The following is a 25,448-nucleotide window of genomic DNA, read 5'->3' on the forward strand; positions in this document are numbered from 1 at the left end:
TCTGCTCACTAAACTCCTTGACTTACTCCCAATATCTGCCGCAAGACCACAGACTCTTTAAAAATATATTCTTCCCTTGTCACTTGCTTTACAATGTGCTCTGTCTGTACTTCTATCTATGGGGAAGCCAGAATGCTAGGCATGTTCAGAAAAGAGGGGTCAGGGATCAGGCAAAGCGCAAGCGAGCCCCATGGCCTGGCTGTCCTTCATGAGGCTGAATATACCCAGGTTTCTGGCTCTTTGCTATCTCTGTGTGAACAAGACTGACAGCTAGACAGAAAGTCAGCCCCACCTCCAGCAGAATATAAATAGATATGTTAATGAATATTAATCAATGACCCACACATGCTGAATATAGAAAAGTTCATCAGTTTAATTCAGGCAAAGGATTGAGATTGCCTCTGTGTAAGACCAAATTTTCATGTCAAACTCCCATGATAATTGCAGAACAATTGAAGAACAAGACTCTGAGCCAGGCATGGAGGTTTGTGTCTTTAATTCCAGCAAAGGCAAGAGAAAAAAAAAACTAAACTCTAAATTGAGCCCCTTGTTGGAGCTCCTGAGTAAGTCCTCTTTTAGTTCATAGTTGCCACTTTCCTGAACTCAACCAGCCCCTCAGTCCTGCTCCCCCAGCATTGCTGAAGGAGCTAGGCTGAAGATGGATAGCAGAGTGTGTGGTAACCAACTGCCCCATCTTCAGCTTTTAGTTATTTGAGCCCTCCATTCAGGGTTTTTCATGGGGAGCACTTCTCAGCACTCTGAACTTGGATACCTATGGTCTGAGCCCTCCCTCCAGGCATATCACAGAGAGTACTCCTCAGGACTCTGAATTTCTGGTGACAGGACTTTGTAAAGCAACCATCACACTGTGGGCAACACTGATCTTAACCACCTGTTATCGGGATGGCATATACCCTGGGTGATTCTTCTGTCTGAGACCTGCTTGAGTTGCACCATCTACTCTCACTTCTTCCCGCTCTTGCTTGCAAACAACTGACCAGAAGTAACAATGTGGGACGATCAGGGTTTCCCACATTTGAGTGAAGCCGAGACACCAGCTTCCCTGGGAGAACTGACAACTAGCTCACAGCCAGATAGCACAGCCTCAAAGAGGAACTGTGCCTCCTTTTCCTCTGAGTCACCATCTCTCATTGTGGGCAGGGGGAGGCTCTAGAATGCAGACATCCCATATTAATGGTGTCGGGGGGAATAACAGCTTAGAGAAACACAAGAAGGAAATCCCCCTCTACCCCACATTTATGCATGTATGGATTACAACGTCTCAGATTGTGTCCAACACAACCTTTCTACCTGCTCTTATCTGGTCTATAAGCTTGGGAGCTTTTTAACAACCTTGATCTTACAGTGGCTGTTAAAAATGTTCCAGCCATATATAGTGGTACCTGCCTCTGTAATCACAGAATTTGGGAAGTATAGGCAAGAAGATCAAAAGTTTAAGGTCATTCTTGGCTACTTAACAAATTCAGACTTTTGGGACTGTGTCAAATCTTGTCTAAAAAAAAATAAGGAGATAAAATAAAATATAAAATATAAACCATGAAAAAACTTTTACGTCCTCTCAACCTAGGAGCTGTTCCATAGATTCATACGGCATCGCCATCCTCTGCTGTGCTCCCTTCCAAAGTCAAAGCTGCTGCATAACACAGGGTGAAAACACTCGCCCCAACTAGGGATAAACATCAAAGTTCTCTAGCTCCCTGCGGCTCAGTCGGGCAGGGCTGCGGGCTTTGAAGTATTGCTTTCCAACCTGCAGGGAAAAGGGAGACACTTCAAACTTTCGCTCTGGACTATCCTTAAAATAATCTTGTAGGTAGTGAACTACTATCCCTACATTACAGACTAATAAAAAAAATGATCAGAGTGGTATAACACACTCCTCGATGCCAGTGATTAGTGTGAAGGCAGGACTTGAATCCATTCTTCTGCTCAGTTCTGGTGCTTTTTTAAAAACTACTCCATGCTTCTTTGTGGCCTCGAGCTTGGCTTGGCCCATACAGTCTCCTCTACAACTCTGGAGTGTGAAGTTGGCTTTAAGGCTGTACTACCATTGTAGAGCTAAAAATTCTCACCAGCAACCACACAGCCTCTCCCTTGTGACTAACAATAACATTTCTATTACACCCGGGTGCTTTGATTATAGTTTGAGGCTAATACTTGGGGTGTTTTCTGTGCATTATTTTCTCTGGATATAAACTGCAATCATGGAGGAGGGGCTATAATTCAGTGGTAGAGTACTTGTTTAGCACACTCAAGGCCTTGCATTCTATCCCTAGCACTGAAAAGAATAAAGGAAGGGCATGATTATACTATGCCTACCTTACAGCATTCTGTGAAGATTAAATGAGGTAATTTATGCACAGCCCCTGGCAATTTGCCTTATAGCTTAGGGGAAAAACCCTAATAAATGTTATGTCTCTCTTCCCTGGTTCCATGTAGACCTAATGGGCATCAGTTAACTACCAGACTCAGTGTTGCTTTTGAACAATATCTTCTACAGAAGTCTGAGATCACCCACATTCTGAAATAGTTCCCAATAACATTCTAATTTTAGGAAACGATTTGGAACCAGGGAACTAACTAGCTTGGAGACAACCCTAGTTTAGAACCCAAGCCTCCCAGCCTTGAACACACGATACGACTTTGAGTTAGACTTTCAGTCTTCTGGGATCTCAGTATATTCTTACAGGATCCCTAAAATCCCAGAAACCCTGGGGCTGTATAGATGACCTTGTTATAAGTATATACTCTTGACTGGGTCTTGGAAGTCCACAGACATTAAACCCACTGTGAAGGAGAGTTCCTGAATCTTACCTCTTCATACACAGTGCAATTTGAGGGAGGGTTCTGTTTCCTCTTCTTGGATCCAGACTAGAAATTGAGGGTTAAGAAAGTGTAAGTTTAAGATAAGAAATGTCTTGCTCCTGATTCACATGCAAGATCCCAAAGAGAAAGCCCTCTAGCCAGGAGTCAACAAGTGGTACTTAATGGTACCCAGAGAAGCACAATACCTTCTGGCCTATAATGTATCCTCCTGAGCTAAAGTCAGAATTTAGAACCTGTACCCACACAGCCCCACAATCCACAAACACACATTCTTAGTGTTCACAAATATAAACATCCATCCCTCAAATGGTTCTAATAGAATTGCTACCTGAACCCATGCATCATTTCAATACACCCTCCTCTAATATAAACAGCTCTGGGATATACATGTGTGCTAACCTTAGCATATATCATGAGCACAGCACAGTGCTTCTATGAATCATTAGCTATGATTTCAGCTGTATGTAGAATTTTTTTATTATTATTGTGTGTATGGTGTAGGTATGGGCATGTGTGCAGCAGTGTGCATGTGAAGGTCAGAGGACAACTTTTCAGGAATCATTTCTCTCTTTCTACTCTGAGTTCTGGAGCTCAAACTCAGGCCATTGGGCTTGCACAGCAGGTGCTCCTATATACTTGGTCAATCTCATCAGCCCTAAGAGTTTTATAATATAATATCAAACCATGCCACAGTGCCTATGAGCATTTATATGTGCTTATATTGCAGCATGTAATTAAAAACTAAGTATGTCTCATAGTGGAATCTAAGTGGATTGGATGACTGATTGGTTTAGAAGAAAATGAATAAAATATGCAAACTTGTTCTAAACCCCTTCAAAACACAGTCCCTGACCTGCACAGACTCCCAGGTTTGTGGAATTCCAGTTCTCCATTCTGCTGAGTTATTGTTTGTAGCTCTACTCTGTCATTCCAGCTAGGAGAGTGCCACTCTTCCTATTCCCTCCTGTTAAATGGACAAACATGAGCCCCAGGACACACAGCTCTGTGTTTGCAGACATGTTGGGAGCTGAGACTGGAGCTGGCCTTGAGTGGATCATGATGGCAGCTTCAGTCCAGGAGCCTCCAGTTGTAGGACTGGCTAGAACCTTTGGTCTTTGAATGTCAGTATTAATGCCTTTCTAGTTCTTACTGCCAGCTCCAGGCAGCTAAGAAACCCCTCCAGTAGTTCTCACCATAACCTCAGCTGTCCTAGTAACAATTCTGCAATCCTTCTGTCCTGACTTCTGTTCCTGCCCTTTACCTGCCACAAAAGGTCTAAGAAAATCCTACAATGCACTGTTTTCTGCATCTTAGAACTGCTCTTTTTCCACAGGCAGAACTGGAAAGGTGTTTTTCCTTGTTAGGCCCTTAACACTTAGATATAATCATTTAACAGAAGTTATTCAGTTGCACAGAACAGTAGACAGCTCACTGGGGTATATACACATGCTCTGCAAACACACACCTACAAACACAGTAGAGTACACACACATCTGTTCAATGAAACTCTCCAAAGGAATAGACTTCTCACCTTACTGGAAGGCTGGATTACTGAATATAGTGTATATTTGTCTTGTGATGCAGAATCAGAAGGCTAATGAGAAAAAAATTAAAAATTCATAAATAAAGATCCAGCATAACCCTTTGCCTCAACTCTGCCTAAATGTAAGCTCTGTTTGTCAATGAGAAGAGGCCTGGAGCAACCTGGGACAGGGCCTGACATTAGTCCCACTGTTACTGTTAGTAACAGTTACCACTATTTGTTGTGTACTTATTTGATCTGTATTCTTTCTTTCCTAACCCTTATGTTATTCCTAAAAAATAGGAATGTTCTTTCTACCACAGACAAGGTTACAGATTCAGAAGAAGTAGAGGAAGAGAAAGAGGAAGAATAAGGAAGAGGAGGAAGAAGAAGAGGAGGATGAGGAGAAAGGAAGGAGAAAGAGGAGGAGGAAGAGGAAGAAGAAGAAGAAGAAGAAGAAGAAGAAGAAGAAGAAGAAGAAGAAGAAGAAGAAGAAGAAGAAGAAGAAGAAGAAGAAGAAGAAACAAGAACAAGAAGAAAAATAATCCTATTACACAACAGAAGCAGAATTCAGGCCCAAAATTTTCCAGTTTCCTTAACAGTTCAATGGCTCCCTTTGGTAATGCCTCCCTTCTCTAGACCTGAAATGCGTATTTATCAGGGCAGACAACCATCTCTCTGGTAAGATAATCCAGAGGAGGAATCTCATTCTCTCTAGCACCCTGATCAAGAAGAGTCCTTCCTTGGATTTACTCAAATTGTTCTTTCTCAAGCCCAACATGTCTAAAACCCGTGAGCTGGCAGATATTGCTCCCGGGATGTATTTATTTGTGATACAACTTGGCCAACAAGCTGAGGGTGTTGCTGTTCCTGGACTTGGTCCTCAGAAAGTGAAGGGGAGAGAAGAGGAGAGGAGAAGAGGAGATGACAGGAAGAGAAGCTTTGTATGAGAAACTTTTCACTGCTGTCCATGTCACCAAGCATTTTCCCTTGGAAGAGAACACCTGACCCTGGTTATCAATGAAGTCATATTATCTGCCAATGTTTTCCCTTGGAAGAGAACACCTGATCCTGGTTATCAATGAAGTCATATTATCTGCCAATACTAGAGAATGTCGTAGTAATTCATGCATGAGCTTCTATATTGTCTGCAGTTAGAGTCACGGCAGGAAGAGGTAGGATGGCAATGAGAAACTGGCTCAACTTTCACTCAGCTATGTGGCCTTGAACGCATCAGTTAACCTGAGTCCTGGTTTCCTCATTTGTAAACTTCATAGGACTGTCAAGTGAGATTTATTAAGAAAATGGCCATTACTGTTAAGTCTAAATAATATTCTTTAAGACCAATATGCACCTACTCTTTCCTTAATAGAGATAATGATTGGTGGTACTATTAGGATAATCAATACAAGGACTCCAGGTCTTTGAATCAGAGGAAAAACATAAGCTGAATCCTTTAACAAAGTTCATTCTCCTACAGACAACCTGACCTAGACTTCGGCTAGGTGTGAATGAATGAAAATCACTGCCAAGACACTCTGAGCATGCTGCTCATTTCAGACAAATTGTTAAAGCACCTGGGGCTGTCTTCCGGCCCCCGAGGAACCCCAATGTTCCATTCTCCCTTCAAAGGTGTGTTTTAAGTGAGGCTTGGGAAGTCCCATATACTGGAATGGGATAGGTTAGAGAGGCCAGAGGGGTACCTTGTACTGAATCATAGAGTAGATGGTACCTCCATCTCCAGGGGGTTTCTGCTCCGGCATCTGCTCCTGTAGAGAAGAGTGAAGGGACATGTAATAATCTCTGTCTAGGCTTGGCTTGATCAGTGAGGGACATCACAAAGAAGGGGTCTCCAGGAAGGAGAGAGGTGCAAAACTGAGAAAGCCTCATCATCAAACATCCCAGAATGAGGAGAGATGGGAAGAACAGTGATTTGCAGTGGACCAACAGCAAGGAACGACCCAGGAGTCAACAACCTGACAGATTCCCTGCCTCTTCCTTCCCTTTAGTAATGTAAAACTCCCTTCTTGCCTTCACTGACTTTTATGCCAACACAACCACTGACAAATGGGCAGAACTCTAGGCAGATCTGTGGTCTGAACCTTTCCTCTTCCGGACATTGAAATTAAGAGGGTAAAAACATTTTAGAGATGTGTCAGTCTTAAGGCCCTCTCTAGATCCAGGCTTCATGGTCAGCTTAATCTGGGCCTCAGTCCAACCCCAGAGAAGTAATAATGCTGGGTGAAAGCCTGGTCTTAACAAGGTCAGAGAGCACATGGTCCTTCCTTCTTTCCCTCCCCTTATGCCTGCTCCACAGGCAATTAGAGATGGAAGTATTCCGTCTTGGATGTCTCTAAGAACACAATGTCAAGTAGGGCTCTCATGGGGGTCAGGAAGGCTATGAGAGTTCAGTAGCTGAGCACTCCAGAAGTAGGAGGTTGAGAAGCAGAGAAACATCGGCCTTTCTTAGCAGCTAGAAAGTCAACAGGAGTTCATTGCTTTTACTTCTGTCCAGACCCATGGAAACTACTCCAGAAAGGTTGAATCTGTGACCCAAAGGGAGGCCACATGAAACTTGGGGTGGAGGCTTTCAAGCCAAAACCCTGAGATAGTGAAGAGACTCCAGACCAGGCTGAGGTCAGGTCAGGAGGAACCTCAAGCCAAAAGGTAGTCAACAGCCTGAGTCCCCAGGAGGCCACTTCTGTTCTAAATAACTTTTCTTCCTATGCCCCCCTTATTTTACCCACCCCAATGTCATCTTCATTTGGGGTAATGAGGAGGCTATTTTTTTTTATAAGCATTTGGGCATTGGGTAGATACATAGGCCCTCAGACCTAATAGCAGTGGGAAAATCCACCTTCTTTTTGTTTCCACGGTCCAGTATTCCACTGCTAGGACAAGGACGAAGGCAAAGGGAGCTGCCCTCAGTCAGCTAAGAAACAGACCTGAAGCAAGCTGGTTTGTGACAGAAGAGAAGAGCCCATGTGTCTCTCTCTGCCTAGCAGTAGACACGGGGGTGGGAAGAAAAAAGCCCTTCCTCTCCACTCCTCCACCCTTTCCATCTGGCTGATCTGCACCTACTTTTCCTGCTTGTCCTACCTGGCTGATCTGCAGCTTTCTCCTAAGCCTCTCATTGTATCCTGCAATACAGTACTGAGAGCATCTGCAGGCCCTCTGAAGTTTCCTTCTCCTCTACATTCCTAGCTGACTAGAAGATCTAGGTCCTGAAGAGAGCTGGAAAGAGAGAGGTCTTCATAGGTGAGCTTAACCAACTGTATCAAACCAGTTGTCTTGTCTACTACTTTAGCCACGCTTGGGCTCCTACCCAACAGGCTTTGAACACAGACCCCCGAGGAATCTCCAAAACTCTTACACTCTGGCTGTTCATGCTCCCTAGCCTGGGCAGGGACTGAGAGAACCACAACAGAGAGCTCTTATCTTCTAATCTCGGGAATATGGTCAGGCAATAAATATATGAAGGCTACACTCATCCTGGCATTCAGCCCAGCTGGTAAGACTGAGATGAAATGAGGGTGATGCCAGAGTGCACTCTGGGAAGGCAGTAGTAGCCACACTCTGGCCTCTGCTATTGATTTCTGCTGAGTCCCATCCCTTCTTAGCAGATACAGTTCAGCACCAGGATGCCCGTTCTGCCTCATTTTCATTTTCTCTGCTCCATTTCCTCCCCCCACCCCTTTCCCTTTGGACAGAGCCAGGAAACTGATAGAGAAAAACAGATGGAAGAGGGCTGAAGATTACCTCGAAAAGACACCTGTCTGCTTCTCTTTGTCCCCTTTCACTTTCCTGGACAGCTGAAGGAGATCTCGAGGTCCCAGATTGCCCTACTTGATTCACCCTGACTTCTGGGTCATTGACATAGTCATATACTGTTGAAGATTCATGAGGGCCAGACTCTGTGGGAAGAAGGGAACAAAGACTAGAACTTCAGAAACATTAGGAAAGCTTCTTGTCCAGGCTTCTACTTCACAAGTCACGCCTCTGACAAGGATGGTGCAGATATTAAGAATGGCTCTAGAAAACAGGTAGGCTCATGCTCTTGCTAGGATACCTAAAGAGCACAGTAGAAGCAATTACCCTCCCCTTGACATACATCCTCCACCAAGCTGGGAAGTCACCAACCAAACCCAGCACCTTAAATAAACCAGCACATTGGGGACTGTGTTATAAATATCCTGAAGCCACCCCAGCTAGTGTGAACAGGTGTCGGTTGCCCTCCCCCACCCATATTCACACATATCCCAACACCTCTCCCAGTAAAGGAGAAGCTGTGTGTAGAGTATAGCCCATGGACACAGGGTCAACCCACTGGACCTGATGCCTCAAGCCACCCCTCTGGGGGTCTTCTACTTACGAGACTGCTTTCTCTTCTTATCCCACATGCAGAAGCAAGTGACAGCACAGAGAAATAGTATGACTAGAATAACCATGACCACCAAAAAGGGCAGAAATGGGACGTCTGAAAGACACAGAAGATAAGAGGACTGAGCTCTCACTTCCCCATATGTTAGCTTCAACAACTATCTCCAAGTCCATTGTCCTCTCTCACATTCTATGAATTCGCCACCCTGTTGTCCCTCCTTAGCTGGGTGACAGACTGCTCCAGAGGACCTGTGCTACTTACTTACCTCTCTGAGGCAATTTTCTTACCTGAAGAAAGGAGATAATGTTTTCTTCTTCTAGGGGCTAATTGCATGATCTGGTGCCTATAAAACATCTTGCATGGCAACTATTACATCTATCTACTGTTGTTGGTGTTTTTTTTTTGTTTGTTTGTTTTTTTACCTCAGCAAATATTCACCACACACCTACTACTACAAGCTTTCCATTTCTCCTTCCTGGTTCTCCTACCCTCACTGCTCTTCCTCACTTGAGCTTCAATATTCACCATTTGTGTTACATGTGGACCCTATTATATAATCCAACCAACAAGAAGAGAATGGTAAAGAGTTTCATATTACAGGTGTCCACTAACGAGCTTTTCATGAATATCTCACTTGACCTTAACAACGATCCTGTAAGGTACCTCTTATTACCACTCTCATTTGCCCAGCTGAAAAATGGAAAGTTAATGAATCTGCCTGAGATCACAGTAAATAAATGATGAGGCAGTGACGGTAGAGGCCCCCAAACCAATGTTCCCATCACTGCACTTTACCTCATTCCTGTTTGTTTCTTTTCTGCCCATGAATAATTTAGTTTTGTTGCCCCATTTTGCTCTAAGTTTCTTCTTCTCTTCTTTTCTTTTTCCTGTTTTTGTTTTGTAATGGAAAAATTCTTATATAATAGGAAGAAAGAAGAAACACTTCTGGCTAATGCACAAAGGGGAACCGGCAGTGAACAGAAATTCTTTACATTTTATATAGGTTCAAACTATAACATTGTATTTTTACACATGCTTTCATATGTAAACCTTCTGGGGTCCCAGCAACTCTGAGCAGTTAAACGTGTTTTACAGAAACAGAAACTGCAAGTTTGACTGCTTCGGGGACATTTACGATGAAAAGATATTTTCAGTTATCTCAAGCTAGGCCAGAGCTGCTTTCCTGGGGTAGCTGTTAATCACAGTCAGCCTGGATGCCTTGCAGAACTGTGCTTTTCCTAATAAAAGGCAGGGGGGTGTTAAGGAGCAGTTGTCAGCCAGGGCCATCTTCTCCAAACCTCTCAGCAGAGGCAGGCTCCTTTGATCTGGAAAGAGAGCCTAGTGGGCAGCTGTAAGTGACCTGAATCATCTCCTTTGAACTGCCCAGCAAAGACAATGCTTCAGCTGCATGCTCTTCTGTGTGACTTAATATTTTTAAGCAAACTCACTGGCAGAGAGATTCTTCATAGCATTAGTTTATGACTTCCATTTTCTCCTTCAGTGTCCACACTTGGATTAGTCTGGTTCAGGTCTGCAGTTCCACAGAGGGATTCTTAGCTTGGAATTCCTACTGGAGTGGCTCCCTATTCCCTCAGTAATGAGCTTATGGAGACTAAGAATTGGGTATTTTGCTAGGGCTGCTTGGTAAGAATTTGGGAATTCTGCACTCACTTGGGATTTCCTATTAATGTGAGGAGTCTCAAAGGCATGGGCAACTGGAAGGAGTATGGTACAGGACACTGTCATGGCAAGGCTGCACTTCCTGGACAGCTCCACCCATGGCAATGCCAGTCAAGTGGTCCTTGTGACTAAGGTGGATGACAGTAGACCTATACCAAGAGTCCAGGCCTGAATGTGGCTCATGGAATACTTCAGGTTCAGTCCTGTGGGAACCCAAGGGGTGCTCCAGGGAAAGGTTCTGAAAACCTACTCCTTCTGTCTTTCAATGTTTTTCTCCTCTGAGAAAGGGGAGATGTGCCTGACCCCAAAATAAGAAAATACAATACATGAACCTAAACTTAGCACTGTGAACACTCAAGCCCAAAGTAAGGAGCTACACATATTTTCTGCTGCAAATTTAAGAATAGAGACTTTGAGAGTTGGGTTGGGTTGGTTGGGTTGGGGTGGGGTCTGTGTTTTGGGTGGGTTGTATAGGATTGGATTGGTTAAGTTGGTTGGGTTGGGTGGATTGGATTGGGTCGGGTTGGGTGGGTTGTGTAGGGTTGTGTAGGGATGAGTGGGTTGGGTTGGGTGGGTTGGGTGGGGTGGGGTTGGATGAGTTGTGTAGGGTTGGATTGAGTTGGGTTGTGTGGGTTGTGTTGTGTTGTGTTGGGTGAGTTGTCTAGGGTTTGGTGGGTTGGGTTGGGTTGTGTGGGGTTGGGTGAGTTGTGTAGGATTGGGTGGGTTGGGTTGGGTGAGTTGTATAGGATTGGATTGGGTTGGGTTGGGTTAGGTGAGTTGTCTGTTGGGTGAGTTGGGTTGGGTTGTGTGGGTTATGTGAGGTTGGGTTGAATTTGAATTGGATTGGTTTTCCTGTAAGTGTCCATGCTGACAGCACATTAAGCCTCTACCTAATTAAAAAAAAAAAACGATACAACCTTAACTCGGGTAACTCAAGATAAGCAATAAATTCAGAACCCTGCTAGGTACATTGTCATTTTCCTGCTGCTCCCACTGACAAGGTTACTGTGGTACAGTGTTATTATCTCCCAGAAAATTCTCCAGCTTGAGGTAAGACACCACTCAGGAGAAATTGGATCTCCAATCTCTCAAATTAGGAAATTAATGTTTACGGAATCACAAAAATCACTAAACAAGTAGGTATTCCCTATGAGGAGGGAAAACTATGCTACTATTTCCAGTAGAAGAGGAAGATATAAATCCTAGCAGGCTAAGACAGACCTGCGCCTCTGAGAGGCCAGGCACCTGCTGAGGAAGGGCTCAAGGCACTGGGCCAGAAGGTCATGTGACCTCATATCCAGGTCTCAGGTGAGTCTGGTTGTGGAGTCCCTGCTGTGGGCCAGAGTGCCCCACTTACTTTCAGGGACACTCTGACAGGCCTGGGTGAAGTTCAGAGTGTGGTTTGCTGAGCTGACTTCATTGCTAACAGTGCAGGTATAAGTGTGCAGGCTGCTGCTGTCAGTCTGGTTCTTCGGGTCGGTAATGTTCCTTCCTTTCAAGATCAGCTCGCTCCCTCTGTACAAAGCATAGCTCACGTTGTCATCGTTGGACACCGAGCAGTACAGAAACAGTCGACACATCCCATCTTCCCACTTCCACTCGCCCTGCAGGCAAGGCTTCTTAACATGATCTGGAAGTAGAGATTCTGGTCAGAGGGTTCTGGAAATACAAAGTCCTACAAGAGTCAGAGGGGCAGAGTGAACAGTGCTAAAAACTCACCAAGTATAAGTATCTGGAATTTCTTAGTGCAAACTGCTCCACTAGAGTTGGTGATCTCCAGCTCATAAAGACCACTGTCATTCAACTTAGCTGACTTGATGCCAAGAGCAAAATTCGAAGCATTAAAATAGTATGCATTATTGAAATCATCAGCAAACTTAGGTGAGTTTTGGTGGTTATGACTATTCCAAATCAGGATCTTAATTCCTCCAGGTGAGCCCAGTTGTATCTTCTTCCATTGAAAAGAAACATCTTTTGTCTGTATGTTGGAAGGCCACAGCCAGAGAAGTTTTCCTGAGATTCTGGTGATGTTTGTAATAGAATCCAAGCAGCCTAGGAAAGAAAACCTGGTCTGAAGGTGCCTGAAAGAGTATGAGACCCGAGCAGTGTGGGCAGTAGCCTGTAACTTCCTTGAGTTAAGGATCTGGGAGCAAATGTGAGGAGCCCAGATCCCCATCTGTTTCTCCTTGTCCCCAAGATCCACCCTCTAGTTGGGAGAAACTCACAGACCAACAATAACAGCTAAAATCCCTTTTGGAAGGTTTATTTTTATTTTGTTAAATATGTATATGCGTGTGTGTCTGTGTATGGGTTTGTGTACGTGAGGCCAGCGCCAGGAGGCTAGAAGAGAGCATTGGATCCCTTAGACCTGGTGTTTATAGACAGCTGTGAGCTGTCCCACATTTGCTGGGCACTGAACTCAGGCCCTCTAGAAGAGCAGCATGCACTCTTAACTGCTAAGCCAACTCTCCAGCCCCAAACTAGAATCTCTTGAGTACTGACTATGTGACAGGCAAGTTTCAAATGTGTTACAAGTACTTAACTTCACAAGAACCCTGTGAAGATTTTATCCTCATTTTTATAGGTAAAAAATTAAGTTAGAAAATACTTAAGCTGGGTGTGGTGGCCAATGCCTTTAACCCCAGCACTCAAGAGGCAGAGGCAGATGGATCCTTGAGTTTGAGGCCAGCCTGGGCTACAGAGAATTCCAGGGCAGCCAGGGGTGTTACACAGAGAAACCCTGTCTTAAAAAAAAAACATAAAAAAATAAGTAAATAACCCCAGCCATATAGCAAAATGATGAGCTTAGAAGCCAACTGATTTGGCCTTACTCAGAGATTTTTGGTTCAATTACTTTTTAATGCAATTTACTTCGGAGTGTATGTGAACATGTGTGCACAGGTGTATGCACTTGTGCATGTGGAGACCAAAGGTAGATGTTGGAGTCTATCATTCTACACATTATTTTTATTATTAATTAATTAATTTGTGTGTGTATGAGAGAGAAAGAGACAGAGAGACAGACACAGACACAGACACAGAGAGAAACTGTGTGTGAGAGATGCGGGAAGGCGGGGCACACTTAGGCTGTAGCACACATATGGAAGCCAGAGAACAATTTTCTGAAACTAATTCTCTCCTTCCACCTTTCGAGGCAGGGTTTCTCTTGTCCCTTCTCCTACTCTATGTAGTTCAAGTCAGCTAGCCTGTGAGCTTCCGGGTGATTCTCCTGTCTCTGCCTCCCATTTCACCTTAGTAGTACTAGGATTACAGATGCTTGTTTTTGTGTGTTCCAGGGATCAGACTCAGGTTGTTACAATTGTGCAGCAAGTGCTTTTCCCTACTCAGCCATCTTTCTGGCCTTCTGTCTTAGTTTTGGAGACAGGGTCTCTAACTGAGTCTGAAACTCACTGGTAGGGCTAGGCTGGCTTTTTAAATGGGCATTGAGGATTTGAACTCAGGTCTTCTTGCTTTCTGAGCAAGTGCTTATTACTCACTAAGCCATCTCCCAGACCCTCATTTTTGGATTTTGAGATAATATGTCACTACGTAGCCCAGGCTGACCATAAACTCACTATCCTACTGAGTAGCTAAAATGACAGAAGTTCCCCCATGCCCTGTTTCTAGAGGATAATTTTTAACCACAAAGTTATAAACACCATGTTACTGATGTGACTCACTTCATTGCAATTTGGCCATCAAGTTCTCCCCCGCTCACACAAAAAGGTTCATATGCTGCAGGTTTGGTCCTCACCTGGTGACATCATTGAAAGGCAGCTGGATCATGGAGGCACTAACTTCATAAATCAGCTACACAAAGGTGGAGCTTGGTTAGTGAGTCACTAAGGACACATCTTCAAAGGCTGTATCTTCCCCATTCCTGACTGTCTCTCCCTGCTTCCCAGATGCTAAAGGTAAGCGCCTTTGCTTTATCATACCCTCTATGATATTCTGCCTCATCATAGTCCTACAGCAATGGAGTAAGCCAACCATGGACTAAAACCTCTGAAATGCATGCCTAACATGCATGAGGCCCTGGGTTCGATCCTCAGCACTGCTTAAAACCAGGAATAGTGGCATACAATTATACTCTCAGGACTCAAGAGCTAGAGTCAGAAGGATCAGAAATGTAAGGTCATCCTCAGCTGCATGGCAAATCAGAGGTCAGCCTGGGCTACATGAGACCTCATCTCAAAAGAAGAGGGGAAATAAAAACTCTTAAATACGCCAAATATAAATTTTCCCCATTTAAAATTTGTCCTTGGGTATTTATCACAGGGACAAAAAGTCTGAGCTCCAGCACACTGAGGCAACCGCATATGGCCAACAATGACTGCCAGAAGTTCTAAACAGTCAGACCCAATGAAGCCAATGCTGAATTCATAGCCTTTCTTGAGCCCTACAACAGAGCTGGGTTCACAATCCTCTCAAAGCACTTGGCGCACTGCACTGTGGGCAGTGTTCATTAATGTTTGCCACTGTTTTAGCACCCAGAAGGTGTCTGCAAGAGAGCTCTCTAAAATTTGTTAACAATGCCTTCCAGGTACATGTCTGCACTTAACCTCTCTTGGGATCAAAATGTGACTTTGCTAATATAGTTGAGGTAGACTATAATATAGTAGTACTTTAAGTAGCTACGCCAGAACAGCCTAGAGCAGTAAGTGGAGCCATTTGGTAAAGAAGCTATGTGGCATCACCCAGCCGCTGCAGGCATCAATATGGCAGCCTTGATTTAAAGAGAGTGCAATGGGCATAGAAGGGATCAGAGAATAAAGTAAGAGAGAGAGAGCTGGTTATACAAATGGTTCTTAACAATGAAGCACATTAAGAGGAAAGTAAGACAGAGGGAGACGAGATGTTAGCTAAGTAAGATCTTCCAGTATCTTCTCCCCACACCAAATTACCTTGATAAAACCTAAGGAAATCCAATGAGAGACCACAGTGACAAATTATAACAAAATACAAAGACAGAAAGGAATAGTTGTCTGTGTTACATACGCACACCCTACCTCTAGCCACTCCAGGGTAAAGAGTGGTGCCTCCAATGTGGGAGTGTGAATGGTTAAGTTCACACTTTAGGCTAGAAACCTTGTACCGGGCCCGACACAGTGAGACTTACTTGCCACAACCCCATCACCAAGCCAGTATCCACAGACTGAGTTACCAGAACCACATTATGCCGAGAGGCTGAAGGTTTCACCTCTCCTCTTGCAACACCAGGTAGCAGGGCAGGAAATAAGACACCAGTTGCTGGGGGAGGGGGTAGACTTGTTTTAGAGTTCACTGTCAGACATGGTAACAACCAGAACCTAGTAGAAACTTCACATGCAGGACAAAGTACATACACGAAAGCCCTGCTTCAGATAAAGACCTAGGCACCCATGGACCAGATGAGTGTTTCAGCATACATTACCCTGGTGTGGACCGTACGGTGACCACTAGTGCTTCACAAAGTCCCAGCATTTTTGACTTTATGGATCATGATTCCACCCTTTTGCTTTCATTTTTAATAGATCTCACTATTATGCCTTTTCCTTTGGGAAATTTTGAGTGGGCTTTGAAGGTTGAAAATGTATAAAATGGCAGCCCTTCTAAACAAAATAATCCCTTGGGAAAAAAAATCCCTGTCACTGTGGAACCATATAACATGATAACTCTGCCTACTCCCAAACAAGTTAACACCAAGCTACTAGAAAAATTAGATAAGTAACATATGCTTGATAAATAAGGTATATTTGATAATCAAGATTTATAAATTCCTAAGATCTACTCAAGTTCACAGTAATGTTTGTCTGGCCTCATCTTTGCTCACTTTAAGCTTTAGCTATTTGGATAAACTAAGCAATAAAAAAAAACCCTACAATATTCTATAATGGAGCACTTGATTCCCTGAGAAAGCCCTTTTCCTAAGGTCAAGCATTTAAACAAAACAAAACCATGGTCTCAGAGGCTTGAAGAAAGTTCCTGTTTGCTAAAAAGGGAGACATTCTTAACTCTGGAAAGAGGAACTTGTGGCCCTTCCATGAATATATGACTGGTGCCTATTAATTTGTCAAGGTCAATACTAGCTTCCTGATCACGAGCCACCCGCTAGCTCACATGCATCCTTTTCCCCACTTAATCCTTTGTGTGATTATGGAGTATAAAAGGTGTATTCTTTTTTTCAATACATGGGCAGCTATCCGGATTCCCCCTCAGATCCTGTCAATCTCCTCCTTCTCCTCGCTGACTCCACACCTCCTCTTTGGGACATGAACTTCACTGGAGCTAGACTCTGGCATCACCCCCAGCTGTGGCATGGTCCTTGTTCATCCCTAAGAATGTAGGTCCTTGAGGCTGTGAAACTCAAGCATGACCCAGGTTACCATCAATCTAGGTTGTTACAGACTGCCTTCACCAACAAAACCTGACCCAGGCAAGGGACAGGTTTTACCAAATTCTCACAGGTCCAAGGCCTGACTGAGAAGTGAAAGATAAGGTCTACATAACAGTTCATCATCAAAAGCAGTGAGAGTTCATGCAGGGGCCATGGAGGGGTGTTGCTTACTGGCTTGCTCCACATGGCTTTCTCAACCTGCTTTTTTATAAAACCCAGGACTACCAGCCCAGGGATGGCACCACTCACAATGGACTGGGTCCTCCCCCTTCTATCACTAATTAAGAAAAATGCCCTACTATTTGCCTACAGTGTGATCTCATGGAGGCATTTTCTCAGTTGAGGCTCCATCCATTCTGACGACTCTAGCTTGTGTCAAATAGAGATAAAATAACTATTACAGCTGACCCCTTGTCAACTTGACACACAAGCATGCCATTGTTCAGTTTTATTCTTTCCTTCCTTGGTTATCCTCAAGATGGTACGTTAATATCACAATATACACATAGTAACTTTAAAAGTCCCACAGTCCTTACAAAGTCAAACATATTAAAAGTTCAATCTCTTTAAAAATATCCAATATCTTTAAAAATCTAAAATTTCTTTTCAAAGTTCAGTCTTCCATCTGTGAGATCCTGAAAAAAAATCAAAATTAAGTTAAATACATTCTTCAAGAGTGAAGAACCAGGGCACAGTCACAATTTGAACAAAAGAAAAACAAACCCCAACAGTGTTAATAACTCAGTGTCCAATTATCTGGGACCCATTCACGATCTTCTGGACTCCTCCAAAGGACTTGAGTCACTTCCCCAGCTCTGCCCTCCGCAGCACACACAGCTTGCCTTCCACAGGCTCCAGGTGGCTCTACTCCCCTGCCGCCGCTGTTCTTGGTGGTCATCCCATGGCACTGCCATCTCCAAAACTGCTGAGCTCCTTTGCTGCCACTGGGCTACACTTTCATCAACAGCCTTGCGTGGGCTCTCAAGCCTCAGCTGCTCCACATGACCCCTTCATGCCTTCAAAAGTCAGTACCACCTGGTGACTCCCACACTACCAAGTTCAGCTGCCAGCACAAAGGTATAATCTCAGCTGCTTCAGCCAGCACACATGAAGGTATGATGTTAGAATAAGAGGAGTGTGTTTTCCTCTTGCACCAGGGTATTAGAAATGGCTGCTCAGAGGAGGTGGCTGGGAGCTACCATTAGAAGAAAACCTTTGGGTCAGCCTAGTAGGTGGAGAAAGAGTAAGGGAGAGGAGGTCACAGGCAAAGCAGCAGCACAGGCTGGGGTGCCAACACTCTGATCTAGTAAGGACTGTAGCAAAGCTTTCTTCACCATGTTTGGAAAGTGGAATGACAGACAGAAGTTTAGTTTTTAGGTATTTCATAAAACTGTGAGAGGTAGCACAAATATCTAAAGATGCTTAATCCAAAAACATACAGTACCATAAATAATAACAATAAATAAATTGCTGTGTAACCAACAGCAGAGCAGAGCAGAGACCTATTCTGTTCTCCGCTATCACACAATTAAATGTGGAGCATACAGAAAAAGGAGTATACTTAACTACACTGTTAGTTCCTAAAAATAAAGTGTGAGATCTATAGTCCTTATTAACGCTACACTGTACTGAGGGCAATTACTTAATTATACCACTATCTTTTGCTTTTATGTAATACTAAATGTGTTTATATACCTAATATGGTTTTGTCTGTAAATAAAAGAGGTGCTAAAGGGACTAGTAGGATGACTCGGTGGATAAAGGTAGGTACATGCTGCTGAGGCTTACAGCCTGAGTTTGATCTCCTGGACCCACAGGGTGGAAGGAAGGAACCAACTCTCAGAGTTGTCCTCTGACCTGCATTTGTGCAGCATGGCTCAGGAACACACACACACACACACACACACACACACACACACACACACACAGAGAGAGAGAGAGAGAGAGAGAGAGAGAGAGAGAGAGAGAGAGACTAAATAAATATGTCATTTTAAAAGTTGTTGTTTTTTAAAAGAGGAACTAGGGGCTGAGGATGTAGCTCAGTTAGTAGAGCGTTGGCCACAAAGCCCTGGGTGGGACTCACTCGTAGCACCACATAACCTGGCTGTGGTGGCACACATTAATAATCCCAGTACTTAAGAGGTGAAGTCAGTGGGATATGAAGGTCAAGGTCATCCTTAGATACATAGCAAGTTTGAAGCCAGCCTGGACTAATGAGATACCGTCTAATAGTGGGAAAGTCAGGCAGACCCACCGACATCGTTACAGTGGTCAGTTCGGGTTTTTCAAATGGGAGAAAACTTGGCTAAGGGTTGAAAGCTAGTGCTGGCCAGAAAGCTAGTGTTTGCAGGAACAAATGAGGTAGGAAACACTGGGAGGGAATCCCTAACCATGCTTCCATTTTCTGAAAAGATGTTTTCAGTCAGTAGCAGCAATGGTGCTGAACAGCAACCTTGTAAAGATGGTAACAGTTCAGAACGACCTCTGGGAGAATAAAGGCACTGTAGACCAAAAAGAAACAAGAATTCCCAGAGAGAAGTGGGCATAAGTCCTACCCTTAGTTAAGAAGTTATTCACAATTGATAGCTGCCAGGAGAGGGAAAGTCGGTTTTCTTCAATGAAATGACACTGGATATATCAACCACACTCCAGGGTAGGACCCATGCTCGAGTAGTTGACCAACTCTCTCTCTCTCTCTCTCTCTCTCTCTCTCTCTCTCTCTCTCTCTCTCTCTCTCTCTCTCTGTGTGTGTGTGTGTGTGTGCGTGTGCGTGTGCGTGTGCGTGTGCGTGTGCGTGTGTGTGTGTGTGTGTGTGTGTGTGTGTGTTTTTCAAGAGAGAAAAACATGAAGTTGAGAGGGTAAATGGGCAGGTGGGGGTGAATCTGGGAGGAGTTGGAAGGGAAGAAAGAATATGATCAAAATATATTGTATGAAATTATCAAAGAATGAATTAATTTTTTTCAAAGGAGGAAAGGAACTCCTAGGACTTGAAGGATTCAGCTGAACTCCGAGGCTGTGAGTCTACATCTGCTGTTTGCTGGATTTTCTCCAGCAGGTCTCTGCAGTTTGTTCCACTCTTCTTCCACGGGATCTTTACCACGTCCTCAAGAGGGGAGGGGGCAAAAACAACTGAGCAGGATCTCGAGGCTTGTGAGTCAGCTAAACGTTTTTACTTGGGTCAGAAAAAAAAATACCTTTTTATTTATTTATTTTAGAGGGTCCATTTTCAACCAGGATGGCTCCTGCTTGCTATATTGCTAGAGATAACCTTCTGACCTGTCTATTTCCAGCTCCTGAGTGCTGGGATTACAGACATGGGCCAACACACTCAAGTTTAGGTAGTACCACGAGGATGGAGCCCAGGGCTTTTAAAGCACCCTAGGACAGGGTTTCCCCTTCCCCTCATAAGCCAGCTAGATACTCAGCACTGCTTTCCCTTGTTCTGTGTTTGTTTATTCCAAGTTGATTGTATTTATTTGTTCTATCTATCTATCTACCTACCTACCTACCTACCTATCATCTGTTGATTGTATTTATTTGTTCTATCTGTCTATCTATCTATCTATCTATCTATCTATCTATCTATCTATCAATCTAAATTATCTATCTATTTTAGAGACAGGATCTTTTACATAACCCAGACTGCCCTTGAACTGGCTGTGTAGAAGAGACCAGCTTCCATCTCTCAGAATTGTTCTAGGACAGCCACAGCTACATTAGATAGATAGATAGATAGATAGATAGATAGATAGATAGATAGATAGATAAATATATGATAGCTAGATGATGATAGATAGATAGATAGATAGATAGATAGATTAAAAATAGTGGCTGAAGAGATAGTTCATTTGTGAACAGCACCAGCTGTTATCCTGAGGGACATGTGTTCAAATTCCAGCACCCACATAGCAGCTGACAAACCCCTGTCCCTTTAACTCCAGAGGATCCAAACCCCTCTTCTGCCTTCTGAGTGTACCAGGCAGGCATGCACATGGTTCACTTCATGAACATACAAGCAGGCAGGCAGGCAGGCAGGTAGGCACACACAAAACAAGTCATAAAATCAAGATCAAACAAAATAGATGAAACACCAAGCTGGAGAGAAGGAGATGGTTAGAGCAGACAGAGTGCCTGTTGCACATTCTTGAGGACAGGGATTCAGATCTGAGCGACTATTTTGCATTTGTGCCTCCCCACCAGAGGGTAGAGGAAAGAGGAGGTTACAGCAAGGCAGGAACACACCTGGGGTGTGAGATTATGCTAGAGCAGCTCTCAGGATGGGGACAGAAAGAAAGAGCAGCACTCAGGGAGAAGTCCTGAGACAGGCAGTGAGACCATGTGTCTGGAGCCCTAGGGCAAGGGAGGTGGGACAATCTATAGGGCTTGCTGGCTACCAGATAAAATGAAATCCTATTCAAAAGTGAAGTCCAATCAAATAGAGAAGCTAAAAGACACATAAGAGTGGAGTTCCCTCAGAAAGCTAAAAAGGGCCAACTCGGGAAGGCAGCATGGAAGCAGCTTCTCCCCACCCCCCATCTGCTTATTTCCAGCACCTGTGTGCTGGGGTTACGGACCTGGGTCAGTATTCGAGTTTCTGCAGTTCAGAGGACGGAGCCCAGGGCTTTGGGCGCCTAAGCCAGGCAGAGACAGCTCTCCGGGGAGACAGTTACATGTTACAACTCCACTTTATTCCAGGAAGGAAGGGGAATATAAAGGCTGGGGACAGTGGCAGGGGCATTACCTAATTTGCATTAAGAGACACACGCTCCTATCAAAAGCCTCCTAGTATGTGCATCAAGAGAGCCTTCCAGCAGGGATCTTTGTCAGGGTTCAAGCTAAAGATGAGTCAGGCATCTGGCTTTAGAGACAGGCATCTGGTTTTGAGAGAGCTTTCAGATAAGGTCAGTTCTCCAGGCCCAGGGACATCCTCCAGATAAGGGCAGGTAGAGGCAGGAAGTCTTGCTGGGGAGGGAGGGAGACCCATATTGCCAAGCTTAGAGAAAAAGCTGCCAGGCTTATTGCAGACTGTGACCTCGACCAATCATAATGTATCCCAACAGATTTCTATAGTCCAGTGAAAGGAGAAAGGCAATTGACTTGGTGTTCACTTCCTAGAGATGCCTAACAGCTGGGGCATGGGTAGATACAGTGGAAAGACACAGCCTGTGAGAGATATAAGACCTTAGTCCCCATGCCAGGGAGGTATACATTTCAAGGGAGGAAAAACAAGAAATGCTAATATGAAAAGACGAGAGAAAGAAAAAATAACTTCACAAGCTCTTACATGCTCAGAGTGAGATGAAGCGTGTGCACATGATTGTCAGTTCAGAAGGGAGTGGCCACAGCCACTTCCGGTGGTCAGGGACTGCACAGCCACTGCTGCCGCTGTTGCTGCTTCTTACAGCCTTGGGGCTCTTTTCCGGTGGTTAAGAAGGGATGAGGTAAAATATTAAGTCTATAGAAGAAGGACAGGGGAAATTTAATGAGCTCTACTGCAGCTTGGGAAAGTGAGGAACTGCAGTACAGTTTGGGGAAGTGAGCAGGGAGCGGAAAGAATGGTCAAGGGCTCTGTCCGAGTCAGCAAGGAGTCACCCACGCTGACACAGAACAGGGATCAATCAGCTCAGCTACCTCCGACCTAGAATTACTGCTCACAGGAAGCTGGGAAGCCTGGGTTCCTGAGAGGGGAGCCAGTCTCTGATGGAGGGGGTGTATTCCCACTAGCCAGAAAGAGGACGTTGAGGTTTTTCTCAGTTGGGCTTGTGTTACCAGGCTTAGAGGAAAGACAACAGATGAGGTCAAATGCTGGAAAGTGAACAGAGCCCAGTGACTTCTTGGCAGGGCCAGCAGCAGCCAAGACAAAATGAGTTTCCTGCAGAGGCCACCCCCCTACTTCCTTCTTCCTCAGCACTTAGATCTATGCTGACTGACCACAGCCTCTCCTCAGGCAATCTGATTCTCCCTCTTCTGTCCAGATTGACCTAGGCTGTGTCCCTCTCCTATCCTCAGCCCACCGAAGTGTCCATCTTTCTCCAAGACAACTACTGTGTTATGCTCCTCACTCAAACTCTACGTTTTTCTTGCTTTTATTTAATCTATTTCCTGGGCCAGGATTGGTCCACTTTATCTAGTTTTCTGAGCTCTTACCATTCCAGGCCAGTTCCCTTGTAACCCCCATCTGGAAGAACCCATCATCTGCTCAGATCCATTTAAATGCACCTTGACTCTCAGTGCCAGGCCATCCTTTGTAGTTAGTATTGGACAGGCCTATTTTCCAGTCTGAAAGATGCTCAAGGGTCAGATCAGCATCTGAGGGTGAGGATGTAGCTTAATTAGTAGGGTCCTTGCCTCCCATGACAAAACCTCTGTGTTCCAGGCCAGCTTGGGATACATGAAATTCTATCTTTAATAAAAATTCTACAAATAAATAAAAACATCAGTTTCAACTGTTTCCTTGATAAATTTTGCTTAATTCTCAGAACATAGTAAAGCCATAACAAATCTGCTTAATTAATTCAAGAATGTCTTTCATTTCGCTCCCAAAAGTGGCTCTACTATATAGATTTCATGCAAAATGTCAAAGAAGTTCCAAAGACACAGGCCCCTTGGCTTTGGCCTTTTACTTCATGGGCTCTACATTATTGCAATTTCATTTCCTGTTTACAGGCCTTCAAAAAAAAAGTTGTCCTGAAGTAACATGAAATATCATGTCCTGCATGACTCAAGCACTCCTGAAAACAGCACCTATTAGAAATATATACACTTAACCCCCATGACTTGACCCCAAAAATGTACTCTTAATGTGTTTGGAAAGGCTCATCGCATTATTATAATATTATTTTAAAAGTCTAAATGTTCATCCATAACAGAATGAACAAATTGTGATATTAACATGCGATGAAATATTGCACAGCCATGAAAGTGATAAGCTATAGGTAGTAACATAGTCAAACCTCATAAAATGTCAAGCAAAAGAAGCCAGGAGCCCGTACATCCAGGCGAAACTAACCTGTGAGATTTGAAGTTAGAATATTGCTTATATTTATGGAAAAGACAGTAAGCAGGTAATGACTGGGGGTGAACATGTGATTGTTCGAAAGTTGTCCCAAAAGTAACTCAATGACATGTACATTTCTGTACATATGTCACATAAGGAGGGTTTGTGTGTAAATACATCATTTCGCTGCCCCTGGTGTGATTTCTGAGAACTAGAGTTCCTTTGGGTCCCTGAGCCAAAATTTCTCCCACACCTAGCTGCTTCCCCACTCACACCTTGTTTAATAGGAGGTGTGATGAGCAGAAGTTGAGTAAAAACGACTCTGGCCTGCTAGAGCCTTCCTGAGGTCCCCTCTAGAGCAGTGACAACTAGTATCATTCCCCGAGGAGTGCAAGGCTCACCACAATCCATGTGCTAACTGGGGAGACACTGTCCCAGCCTTTCTTCCTTTATCTACCACATCTCACCCAGACCCAGAGCATCCAGGGACTCACAATTCCCAGCCCATCCTTTTCTTCAGAATCAGGGCCCCAAATGAACTTTAGGGCCCAGGTATACCCTCCCTGTTTTTATGTACCTGACCCAAGTTATCCTCCTAGTCCACCTCCATGATTCCAGAAAATAATGTGTTTACTCACTCAACAAACATACCTTGAACACCTGTTCTATCAGGCATGGCACCGTGCTGACAGCATGTAGGGGCTCACACACATATGTGTCAAGGGTTTATTCAAGCATGGTCCTCCATGTTTAGCACCTGGCTTAATACAGAGCTGCTCAAAACAAATTCAGGGGGCAGATGGGAACAGAGGAGGGTGTGAGTATGAAAATAAATATGTATTGAAGGTCCACTTGTGCCAGAGACCATTCTGGATGCTGAGGATACAGCAATGAAGCAAAAATATTTAAGTCCTGGTCTTTAGGACCTTACATTCTAGTGGGCTGAAGAAGACACTATGGGGCAGGAAATAATATAGGTAAGCACTGTGATATGTAAAATGGAGATAGGAAAACAGAGAACATTATGTAGAGTGAAAGATGGGGAATCGCTGACACTCAGCAGGGGAGGCAACATTGACAACGTGGTGTTTGGGCAAACAGGATAAAAGAAAGCCCATGGCCGGTGATGAAGCTGCTCCCAGAGAGTGAAAACTGAACGTGAAGCCGAGGGCACACCTCACTCCGGCTTTCCACACTTCACACAAGACTACGGGACCTGGACCACCTCCTCCAATCTTTCCTCTTACTCCCTGCATTCCAGGTGACTATGTAGAGGGCATGATCAGAGGCTCCAAGTTCTGATCTCCCGGACACACGCATGCATGCACTGGTGAGTCCATGACAGGCCCCATCCCACACCAACCAGGAATCCTTACCGTAACCCTGGTGACCCCTGAGGAACAGGAAGAAGGCAAGGAGGACGGCTTGCCCCAACATCCCCACCAGATGGAGCAGGCCAAGTGACCCCCTCTCTTCTTCGGTGCTCAGATGTTAATAGGCTCAGCAGCTTAGTCAGTAGAACGTGAACATGGAGCAGAACTACCTCTGCGCCTCTCCAGCCACAGTTTCCTCAACTCAAGGCTGTTCACTTCTGCTGTGAGCTGTCAAGGCCACTGAGAAAGCCCCAGTCCCTAGACTGCGTCTAACC

General features: G+C 44.4%; 1 protein-coding gene across 2 annotated transcripts; it reads right to left on the reverse strand.

Moving 5' to 3' along the window:
* Window positions 1-479: 479 nt before the first annotated feature.
* Window positions 480-25,448, reverse strand: Cd244 (CD244 molecule). 2 transcript variants are annotated; one of them, XM_028865591.2, is made up of 9 exons: window positions 25,177-25,448; window positions 12,147-12,479; window positions 11,785-12,057; window positions 8,739-8,843; window positions 8,126-8,280; window positions 6,070-6,135; window positions 4,376-4,438; window positions 2,833-2,889; window positions 480-1,768 (listed from the first exon to the last, which is right to left on the reverse strand). In XM_028865591.2, exons 1-9 carry the CDS (start codon window positions 25,235-25,237, stop codon window positions 1,688-1,690), a joined length of 1,194 nt encoding a protein of 397 aa, XP_028721424.1. In that variant the 5' UTR covers window positions 25,238-25,448; the 3' UTR covers window positions 480-1,687. The 2 variants fall into 2 exon arrangements, 1 of the variants encoding a protein (XP_028721424.1); XR_005093003.1 differs by lacking the exon at window positions 480-1,768 and having other exon boundaries at window positions 2,854-2,889; window positions 6,099-6,135.

The sequence above is a fragment of the Peromyscus leucopus genome, chromosome 15 (genome assembly GCF_004664715.2).
Source record: "Peromyscus leucopus breed LL Stock chromosome 15, UCI_PerLeu_2.1, whole genome shotgun sequence".
Classification (NCBI taxonomy): Eukaryota; Metazoa; Chordata; class Mammalia; order Rodentia; family Cricetidae; genus Peromyscus; species Peromyscus leucopus.